Source organism: Sinocyclocheilus rhinocerous, unplaced genomic scaffold (assembly GCF_001515625.1).
Source record: "Sinocyclocheilus rhinocerous isolate Xijiao unplaced genomic scaffold, SAMN03320098_v1.1 scaffold1482, whole genome shotgun sequence".
NCBI classification, from domain to species: domain Eukaryota; kingdom Metazoa; phylum Chordata; class Actinopteri; order Cypriniformes; family Cyprinidae; genus Sinocyclocheilus; species Sinocyclocheilus rhinocerous.
Genome location: NW_015624221.1, coordinates 8,757 through 20,495, shown reverse-complemented (window position 1 = coordinate 20,495; position 11,739 = coordinate 8,757). Strand labels below are relative to the sequence as shown.

The following is an 11,739-nucleotide window of genomic DNA, read 5'->3' as shown; positions in this document are numbered from 1 at the left end:
GCGCTCGCGAGCACCCTTCTGAACGCTAAAATGACAAATGGGACACCCTACGGTCTTGTGGACTTAACGGACACGCGCACGCGGCGGCCATTGTAAGTCCGTAAGACCGCAAGTGCACATGAAGTGTTCCATTTGGGACAGGGCCAGGTGGGAGGAGTTGGATCTGGGTCCAACCTCGCCCCCTGGATCTTGTGTTCTGCAGTAAGGACCATATAAACCTGTAATAATTTCTTTCTTCTGTTGAACATAAAAGAAGATAATGTGGGTAACCAAACAGTTTCTGGTCCCCATTGACTCTGATAGTTTTTTTTTTTTTACCTTACTATGGAAGTTACAACCAGCAGCTGTTTAGTTGAGACACATTCTTCAAGGTATCTTCTTTTGTGTTCAACAGAAGAAAGAACTTTATGCAGGTTTTTATCCAGGTAAATTATGACTCATTTCATTTTTGTGTGAACCATACCTTTAAAGTGACAGACACATGCGTGCTTCTAAAGGTATAGGCCTATTGTTTTCTAAAAATTTAGATTGTCTGTTAATATAATATTCCATACATTATCAGAGCTTGGTTTATAATTAATGTTAGGCCCTATTTATTAATTTATCATTGATATTAATCATAAATATATACATAATAAATAATCATATATGTCATAAACAATTTGGCATTTTAAAAAGTTTAAAAAATGCTAACTTGTTTAGATAAAAATGGGACAAATGATTACATAATAATGTAATCCTAATTCAAGCAAATTTTTTTTTGCTAAATTAGGAAAAAAACCTTAAGCAAACTTATTTTGCCTCGCTGAAGGTGGCAACCCTACTTATCTTAGTCCAGAGTTTATATAATAAAAACTTAACGACTGCCATAAACTGTACTACTAGTTGTATTAAAGTTAAACTGCGTGATTGTGACGCTGATGTGTATGCCTCCCTCTTAGATTAGCAGTAGTACTTATGAAGAGCTTTTAACGCTCTTTCCCTTTGCAAAACAGTCATGATGAAGGTCCTAGAGGGATTTCTTTCTCTAGGTTTGTTGGCTGTTTTTTGGAGCTCCAGTAATGCAGAGCAACAGGAGTTCATGTTACTTGCGGGCCCTCTGACCACCAGCCAGACTTCACCTTCAGACGAAGACAATGTGTTTAACTGTGGAGGTCCACTGCCACAACAATCCAGAGCCTACTTCCTGTACCTTCAGAGCAGAGGGGTGACCCACTTTAAAGTTCCCCTGTCCTGGTCTCGCATCCTTCCCTCAGGTGATCCCAACCAGCCGCATGGAGACACTGTGCAGTGCTACAAGATGCTTGTGCAGCACCTGACTGAATCAGGCATCAAACCTCTGCTGGTGCTCCATCGTTCTGCTGTACCAGAACTCTTCAGAGCCAGATTTGGAGGCTGGGAGAATCTGTTACTCATGCAGATGTTTCAGCAGTATGCAGGATTTGTGTTCAATACATTTAGGGATCTTGTGGACACATTCATCACGTTCAGTCACCTGCATGAGCTACATGAAGTGCAACTTCAAAATGCTGTCCAGTCCCATGCAAATGTTTATAATGTTTATCATCAAATGTTCAAAGGTAAGGCATGAGTTTAATTAATTTATTAAATTAATGTTTCATGTACACAAAACAGATCAGGGATAGTTGTCATGGGCAAACTCTCAGTAACTCGGTAGGTTTTGAGTAAAAACTGAATGTAATATTATACAAATTATTAATTATGATTTCTGCTGAACCAAATAATGGGTGGATATTTTTGCATGATACTTTTTACATAAGTTTCATAAATAATATGCTAAATTGTTTTATGGTTTAAATATAGCTGGGGGGAAAAACTAAATAGCTAATTTAATGGCCCATTGTGACAACCCATGTAATGAAAAAAAAAATCCAAATAAACTTAATATTAGTATTATTATATTCACTGGAATAAAAGTGTGACAACAAGTCCCGTTCCCCCCGTTACATAGTCCTTTATAATAGTACAATGATACAATGATGGTGTCTTTCATAGTGATATATATATATATATATTTTTTTTTTTTTTTTTTCAGCCCTTAATTTTTCTCTTGGGATCAGAGCCAGTGATATTAACTCCATTTATCAAATGGGGTCAAAAATCATGGTAAGTTTTCAAGACAGTTCATCATATATTTTGCCGGTGAATAGTTAATATTATGTAATTTATCACATACTTCTCTTGTCTCATCTTCAGGCATATGTGGATTTCATCTCTCTGCATATGCAGTACAACTGCAAATTGGAGACACCTCTTACGGAGGAATTGAGGAAGTTACAGGTAATGATTTATTGTGGCTCTAAAAGTATTATATAATTATCTTTATAATAGATCATCCCATTGAATAGTCATCAGATTCCATAAGACTTAACTAAGCTGACTTTTAATATTCAAAGACTGCTTAAATTGGTTGATGTGACAGAACATTTCAGGACAGTGAAATGACACTTGACACTCTTGTTTCAGATTGGCAGTGGTCAAAAGCCCATCCTTATGTATCAGCTGACAGTCAAAGACTGTGATGGATATGAAGATTATTTCCAGCCACTTCATGCAATTTTTGGAAGTAAGAATTAGCATATTTCTTTAAGTGATGTGTCCAATTTCTAAGATGTTGTTTATGGAATTAAAATACCAGATGTTAACCTATTTGTCAGTATTACAGAGCAAAGACCTTGACATCATGGGATGTGACATCACACACCTTTTTGAGAAGCTAGATCAAGAAGAAACACTCAAAAGGTAAAGTTGAGACCAAAAAGGTACATATAATATAATAGCTATTTTTAAGTCAGCATAACAAGTATGTTCTCATTTAGTTTTCAGATGGAAAATACTAAGACAGTCTCCCATCAGAAATCAGCTTCTGCATTCTCATACCAAAAGGTCTGGGAGAAATTCAGAAGTCAAACCGAAGCTGAGCGCGATCAGTTTCTGAGTGCCTCGTTCCCAGTTGATTTTGAATGGTCCGTCTCCAGTGAGAGTTTCAAAGTGGAGGGTGGATGGGCTGAACACGGGAAGGGCGAGACCATATGGGACCGATTTAGCCATGAGGATCGTGTCTTTGAAAACCAGACCACTGATTTGGCCTGTGATAGTTATCACAAGGTGGACTACGATGTGTATCTGCTTAGGGGCTTGATGGCACCTAATTATCAGTTCTCAGTTTCCTGGGCTCGCATTTTCCCCACTGGACGCAAAGAAAGTTTGCTTGAAAAGGCTGTTGCTTATTATGACAAGATGATTGATACGCTCCTACAATCCGGCATCGAGCCCACTGTTGCCCTGCATCACTGGGACCTTCCCCAAGCTCTGCAGGACACAGGCGGCTGGGAAAACGACTCTATTGTGGAAGCTTTCAAAGTATTTTCTGACTTCTGCTTCTCTCATTATGGAGACAGAGTCAAAACATGGATCACCTTCGGCAGCCCGTGGGTAGTGAGCAACTTGGGCTACGGAACAGGGGAACATCCCCCAAGTGTGAAAGACCCAATAATCGCATCTTACAAGGTGTGTCTGACAATCTGAGAAAGCACCATATATTTTTATCATTTTAGAAAGTGACATTTATTGTGTTTGTTTTTGCAGGTGACACACAATATTCTAAAATCTCATGCTGAAGCCTGGCATATTTATAATGATAATTACAGAAAACTGCACGGTGGAAAAGTGGGCATTGCTCTTAACTCTGATTGGGCAGAGCCGAGGAATCCCTCAAGTGATCAGGATGTAGCTGCAGCTGAGCGTTATCTGAACTTCATGCTGGGCTGGTTTGCTCATCCCATATTTGTAGATGGAGACTACCCAGCCGTGCTAAAGGAACAAATTGAGAAAAAGAAAGATTTATGTGGTAAAGAGCTGGCAAGACTCCCTGTCTTCACTGAGGCTGAGAAACAAAGAATCCAAGGCACAGTTGATTTCTTTGGACTTAACCACCACACTTCCCGACTGGTTAGTGAGAGCTTGAATAGCTGCGATGCTGGACCGAATAACGTTGGGGACTTCCAGACTCATACTGACCCCACATGGCCCCCCACAGCTTCTGACTGGATCCAGTCTGTTCCGTGGGGTCTTCGACGATTATTGAACTACATCTCTTTGGAGTACACGTCCATCACAAAGGTACCCATCTACATCACAGGAAATGGAATGCCAACTGAATACAATGGCGATGTGTTCAGTGACACTGAGCGTGTTGACTATCTCAAAGCTTACATTAATGAGGCAATGAAAAGTAAGCATCTTAAGAAAACTTGTCAATGTTTAAAACTAAGACTATATTAGTCTTTTTAGTGATAACAGGTCAGTCTGTGTGAAATCAGAGAATTGGTGACTTAAACCTATAGTCTACATTTTTAAATTTAAAGTATTCATTATATAATATTCGTTATTTCCAGGCCAAAAACACCTAATCTAGGAAGCCATATATAGGGTATGTAATCTTAAAAATCTATGATTGTTGTCGGCCATACTTTCATATGATATGAGGACTAGAATTAATGAATAGTTCAGGGGGCTGAAAATATGAAAATGTTAGAATCCGCAATTATTTTACTGATCTTAGTTTTAGGTCACCAACAACAAAGCAGCAAGTTATGAACAATAGCCTTACAAGATTTGAGACAGACTGACTTAAACACAATCTTCTACCAATGTAACAAAATATTTGCCAAACCTTAATATCAGACTATATAGTAAAACATTGCTATCTATAGTTCACTAACTACATCTTTCTGTCCAAACAGCTGTGCATTTGGATGAAATTGACATCCAGAGGTTTACAGTCCAGTCTCTAATGGATGGATTTGAGGGTCCTCAAGGCTACAGTCAACGATTTGGATTGCACTATGTGGACTTTGAAGATCCTGACAGGCCGAGAACCCCCAAAGCATCAGCATATTACTACTCAAAGGTGATTGAGAGAAATGGATTTGCTGAGACTGCAGCAAAGGGTAACATGCAAATATATGGAAATAAAATTGAGATCACAAGACTCCCTAGTCTGCCACCATCTGAAGTTCCTTCAAAAGCAAAGGTTGTTTGGGAAAAGTTCTCTCCTCAGACCAAGTTTGAGAGACAGCTTTATCACTACGGAACATTTCCAGAGGGATTCCATTGGGGTGTCTCGTCTTCAGCATATCAGGTAGAAGGTGGCTGGAATGCGGATGGAAAAGGACCAAGTGTTTGGGATACTTTCACTCAAAAACCTGGTAATATCCCAAACAATGACAATGGTGATGTTGCATGTGACAGTTACAACAAAATAGATGAGGATCTACACATGTTGAGAGCACTGAAAGTGAAGACTTACAGATTCTCCCTGTCGTGGTCTCGAATTTTTCCCAATGGCTATAAATCTTCTCTTAACCAGAAGGGGGTGGACTACTACAACAGGCTCATAGATGGTCTCATAGCAAACAATATTGCACCCATGGTGACTCTCTACCATTGGGACCTGCCACAGGCTTTGCAGGACATAAATGGTTGGGAAAACCCTGAAATAATTAACATATTCAGTGAATATTGTGACTTCTGCTATGCAACATTTGGAGACAGGGTGAAGTTTTGGAACACATTTAATGAACCCCAGACAATTGCATGGTCTGGATATGGACTGGGTCAAATTCCACCTAATGTGAAGCAACCCGGAGATGCTCCATACAAGGTTGCACACAACCTCCTGAAAGCTCATGCTCAAGCATATCACACTTATGATGAGAAATACAGGGCATCTCAAGGAGGTCTGGTATCCATTAGTCTGAACGCTGAATGGACAGAACCCCTAGATGTCAATGTCCCTCGAGAGGTGGTGGCTGCTGATCGAGCCCTTCAGTTCCAGCTTGGTTGGTTTGCACACCCCATCTTTAAAAATGGCGACTACCCTGATGCCATGAAGTGGCAGGTTGGCAATAAAAGTGAACTTCAAGGCTTGACAGATTCCCGGTTGCCTTCTTTTACTGACCAAGACAAAGCCTTTATCCAAGGAACAGCTGATGTGTTCTGCATTAACACATACACTACCAAAGTCGTGCGTCATGTGACCAGCAGACTAAATATTGAGTCTTATCAAACAGATCAGGATCTTGAAAAGGACAATGCAGATGGCTCTGAAAATACAGCTGTTAATGAGCAGAAGGCTGTTGCTTGGGGACTCAGGAGACTTCTTAACTGGTTAAAGGAAGAGTATGGAGACCCTGAGATTTATATTACGGAAAATGGTGTAGCTACAGACACTGCCATAACAGTTGATGACACTGATCGCATATTCTTCCTGAAGACCTATGTTGATGAGGCTCTTAAAGGTATGCTAACAATGGTTCTCATTCACTAACTGCGCATATTTGTGCATAGAATCCAAATAAAAATTTGTTTTTAATGCTATTACAGAATCTACATTTTAGATATATTTATTTATTATATTATTAATAGTAAATGCGGCCTAATGTTTGTAATAGTGTTATACTGCCAACTGTTCAACCTGACACACATTTACATGCATTCTCTTTTTAGCACACAATCTGGATGGGGTACGTGTTAAGGGTTACATTGCTACCTCTCTAATGGACTCCTTTGAGTGGCTGAAAGGCTACACTGTTGGCTATGGACTACACTATGTAAACTTTAAAGATTCAAGTTGGCCGAGAACTCCGAAGCGCTCCGCTCACCTCTACTTTGAAATAATGAGAAATAATGGCTTTCCACTGCCAGCGGAGGAAGAAATGTTATATGGACATTTCCAAGAGGGATTTATATGGAGCACGGCAACCGCTGCCTATCAGGTACAATCCATTTGAACAAATACACTTTATTTTGATAGTCCAGCTTAGACATTCTGCTGACTATAAGTAACTTTACAACATGTCAACTACAAGTTATTAAAGTATTAGTAGACTGTCTGCTCAATATTTGCTAATGCTTTATTTTGATGGTTCCCCAACAGACGTCTACTGACTATAAGTACATTTGCAAGTACATGTCAACTTATTCTACTAACCCTACTCAGAACCTAAAAGTCTATTAAAGGGGTCATATGATGCTGCTAAAAAGAACATTATTTTGTGTATTTGGTGTAATGAAATGTGTTTATGTGGTTTAAAGTAAAAAAAACACATTATTTTCCACATACTGTACATTATTGTTTCTCCTCTATGCCCCGCCTTTTTGAAACGCGTCGATTTTTACAAAACTCATCGGTCTGAAAAAGCGAGGTGTACTGTGATTGGCCAGCTATCCAGTGCGTTGTGATTGGCCGAATACCTCAAGCGTGTGACGGAAATGTTACGCCCCTCACCATACTGTGTTGATGCCGTGTCCCGGCCGGAGCAACGAGACAAAAACATTAAAACCCATTACAAACGAGGCATTTGTTGCATCCAGTGGGGACATAATTACAGATTATAATGACTTATACTATCGTTTTACGCGTTGCGTTGCATTGCGCCGCGTAAACATAAAACCCTGTCTGCATTTGTGATCAGAGAAATGACAAACAACAAGTGCTACTCTAACACTGCCCAAAACTCACGTTTGAATCATCAGTAGCAAATCCTTTAAATGAAAACGTACTTACAGAATGTGAGTCAGAACTGCCGGCATTGTAGTCTACTCTCCCAGGATCAGGAAACAGTCCTCCATAAAATGTGCTGCACACATCTGAATATTTGGGTTAAACTGTTCTGGAACAGTGTTGTAAATACAACTTAACCACTGATTTGTAGTCGTGTCCTCTTTTGGAAGACCAAACAAAGTAGTTTCGCTTTCACAACGAAAAACACAGCGGCCTAGCATGAGCGAAAGCCCCGGCTTAGCCTGAGCTGAAGCCGGGCAAGAGTGAGCTGAGGCGGCGGGGTCGAGAACGGCGGTCCCGGCGAAGGAGCGGTGAAAACGGTGAAAGCCAATCCGGCGATCCACAGCACTAAGTTGATGTATTTCCTCAGCGACCAGCACAGATCAGCTCTAGGCATGACGAAGCGGATATCGTCCTCTTTTGGAAGACCAAACAAAGTAGTTTCGCTTTCACAACGAAGCACACAGCGTCTTCAGGACATGGCGGCAGCGGCAACAATACTACAGTGAGAATAAAAGTTACGCCTTCTTTCTTTGCGTGAACATTTGGGCGGCGTTATGCAAATCTTCCCACATAGTGAGGTAGATATGTGGGGGCATGTTCGAACGAGCCGTTTTAGGTAGGTGTGGCTAACTCTTAACTTTTATAAAGAATATCTCTTTGGATTTGAGACTTTAGTCTTTGCAACTTTACAGATCTTCTTTATGCACCAAGAGCTTGTAACACTCTAAAGAGAAAGGAAAAAATGAAATCGCATCATATGACCCCTTTAATACTCTACTAATACTCTGAGAGTTAGTTTACATGTAGATGCAAATGCATGAGTTTAAATGTAGTTGCAAAGTTACTTATAGTTAGTAGAATATCTAAAGTGGACTATCGAAATGAATCGTATTTGTTCTGAGTAACTTCAAGTTATGACATTTTTTCATGTTATGCTCAAACACTACAGATAGAGGGCGCCTGGAGAGCCGATGGAAAAGGTCTCAGCATTTGGGACAAATTTGCTCATACTGCTTTAAAGATATCGCAGGATGAAAACGGTGACATTGCCTGTGACAGCTACAACAAGATCGCTGAGGATATCAATAGTCTCAAAACACTGAGGGTCAACCATTATCGGTTTTCTATTTCATGGCCCAGAATTATGCCAGATGGAACGACCAGGAAAATTAATGAAGCTGGACTCAACTACTATCATAGGCTAGTGGATGCTCTTTTGGCAGCCAATATCAAGCCACAGGTCAAATATTTTTAATAAAATTGCATGTAAAAAAAATTATTGCTCTGGTAGCCTAAAAGAATTTGACTCATTTCTGTTAATCATTTTGAACTGGCAGGTGACTTTGTACCACTGGGATCTTCCACAAGCACTCCAGGATGTTGGTGGCTGGGAGAATGACACAATTGTCGATAGATTCAGAGACTACGCTGATGTTGTATTTAACAGTCTGGGAGACAAAGTAAAGTTCTGGATAACTATAAATGAACCCTACAATGTTGCAATGGTAGGACATGGCTATGGAAGTGCAGCACCAGGTACCATTCGCACTGAAAATGATCTTTTTCCTTTTTGTAAATATGATTTAGCTTATAGATTTCTTTGCTAACAGTTAATAATGTAACATAAGGTTCTTGATGTTCTATTTCTGTCCAGGTATAAGTTTCAGACCAGGCACTGCGCCATATATTGTGGCACACAACCTCATCAAAGCTCATGCTGAGGCCTGGCATGTGTATAATGATAAGTATCGTGCCAAACATGGTGGCATTGTTGGCATCACAATAAATTCTGACTGGGCTGAACCGAGAAACCCATACAAACAGGAAGACGCTGATGCTGCCTTGCGTGTAGTTCAGGTACAGTGTCATGGATGCAGAAATATTTAAACTACGAAAGTGTTGTTAAAGTAAAACAAATTTTTTTTTAAAAACATTTATTAATTGTAATAAAATAAATTTAAAATAAAATGGAAAATGTAAACTTTCTTTTATTTCAGTTTTTTGCCAAGGCAATTTTTAAAAAATGATAAAAAAAATAGACATATTTTAAAAAAGAAATAAACAAAAACTAACACAAATGACTAAAACATGCAACAAAATTACCAAAACTTTAGCTAAAATTTTCATTAAAATGTAAAATGTAAAATATTAATAAATTCTAAGGTAGTATAGTAATGATACTAAAATCACAATAACCGTGTGCATGAATAAATAATGATGCGCTGCTCATTTTCATCTCTCGAAACAGTTCCAGATTGGTTGGTTTGCTCATCCGGTGTTCAATGGAGATTACAGCGATTTAATGAAGAACATCATTCGAGAGAGAAGTTTAGCGGCTGGCCGACCGCAATCAAGGTAATTTTTGTGAGGAATTCAAAGCCTTGTATTCAAATGCTTATGAATGCTTTTACATTTGCATTTGACATCTAACAGGCTTCCAGAATTTACTCCTGCAGAAGTAGCGAGAATTAAGGGTACTCATGATTATTTTGGATTTAACCACTACACCACTGTCTTAGCCTATAACATGGACTACAAGAACCTCGAGCATTATGATGCAGACAGGTAGCCTTTTAGTTTTAATCAGCGTAGTCACACTGTTTTAGGCCCAATTTGTTTAAAGCATGCATCTATATTATGCTGTCATCTATTCCAGGGGTGCAGGAACAGTTGCGGATCGCACATGGCTGGATTCTGGATCCTTCTGGTTAAAAGTAACCCCTATGGGATTCAGAAAAATTCTGAATTTCATTAAGGAGGAATATGGAGACCCTCCTATTTACATTACAGAGAATGGAGTATCAGAACGAGGGCCAATGAATCTGAATGATGTTCACCGAATCCACTACTATGATAACTATATCAATCAGGCCCTGAAAGGTAAAGAGATTTTTTTTTCATCAGAAACGACAGCATTACGCAAGAGATTTCTGTGATGCTGTTCCACGCATTTTTATTATTGTTGTTTGTTTTAAATTTTAGACTGTTGGTAAAAATTCATTTGTGATAATTGCATAAAATCTCATTTCATTCTTTAGCGTATTTGCTGGATGGTGTGGACATCCGCGGCTATGCTGCCTGGACACTAATGGACAATCTGGAATGGGCGACGGGTTTTGATGAAAAGTTCGGCTTTTTCTATGTAAATCGATCAGATCCTTCTTTACCACGAATTCCTAAGAAATCTGTCTGGAACTATGCTACAATAATCAACTGCAATGGCTTCATAAGCCCAGGAGAAAGTCCACATGAATGTCAGATCCATGAACCTGAAGGTGACATCCACTATCTGTAGTATCTATCTGTCTATTTAGCGGTCATTTGTTTGTTAATTGTATCCTTTTTTCTGTCTGTCGTTCTCTCTGTTGTTTCGTTCATCCATCCATCCATCCATCCGACTGAGTCTTTTCTTGTTTACAGGATCTACTCCTCCACCTCTGTTGGTCAGTTTCTTGGGTTTGGAAGTGTCAGGTCCTGATGCTGAACGGTCTCTTAATGTCCTCTTCAGTCTCACCATCATTGCAGCAGTTGCTGTTGTCCTCTTGGTGTATGGAATTGTCAAGACGTCCAAGAAACAAAAACGTCCTGTAAAGGAACACATTGACCTTGAGAAAAAAGACAAGTTCTGAATATCCTAATCTATATGGTTTTGTGTAAAGATAATTATTAAACAAAAAAAGTGTAATTCTAAATTATTCTTTGCATAATAAATGTAAATTATTCTTTTCATCATAAAATGTTACTTTCCCATTACGGGTGAAAGTGTTGCAATAAAAAAAGAAAGAAAAAAACCTGCAAGCGAACATAAAGAATGAATTCTGTGTCAAATGTCTAATTTCACAGTTAGTGTGTTTTAATAAATTGTAAATATGTCTTTTAAAAAAATATCGGCAATTGCCTCAGCCTTCTCCAGTGGTAAAATATCAGTTCACTTAAAGGCAGGGTATGTGATTTTTCAAAAACACTTTAGAAAACTGATTCGGGCCGAATAGCAAAACAAACTTGTAGCCAATCAGCAGTAAGGGGCGTGTCTACTCGTGATGTGGAGGAGAGCGCGTTCAGTGCATGGGACGGACATTAGCCGAGCCGAGCGACAGAAAGATAGAGATGGCAGATAAAAAAACAAAAGAGGAAAACGTCTGCAGAAC

General features: G+C 39.2%; 1 protein-coding gene across 1 annotated transcript; it reads left to right on the top strand.

Annotated features, from left to right (window-relative positions):
• The first annotated feature begins 997 nt into the window (after positions 1-997).
• LOC107739717 (lactase-phlorizin hydrolase-like) lies at positions 998-11,220 on the top strand. The gene is made up of 17 exons (XM_016551925.1): positions 998-1,580; positions 2,057-2,127; positions 2,218-2,301; positions 2,488-2,587; positions 2,679-2,763; positions 2,841-3,531; positions 3,610-4,255; positions 4,767-6,323; positions 6,532-6,800; positions 8,541-8,831; positions 8,929-9,127; positions 9,246-9,448; positions 9,840-9,946; positions 10,025-10,156; positions 10,248-10,471; positions 10,630-10,875; positions 11,009-11,220. Exons 1-17 carry the CDS (start codon positions 998-1,000, stop codon positions 11,218-11,220), a joined length of 5,700 nt encoding a protein of 1,899 aa, XP_016407411.1.
• The last annotated feature ends 519 nt before the right edge of the window (positions 11,221-11,739 follow it).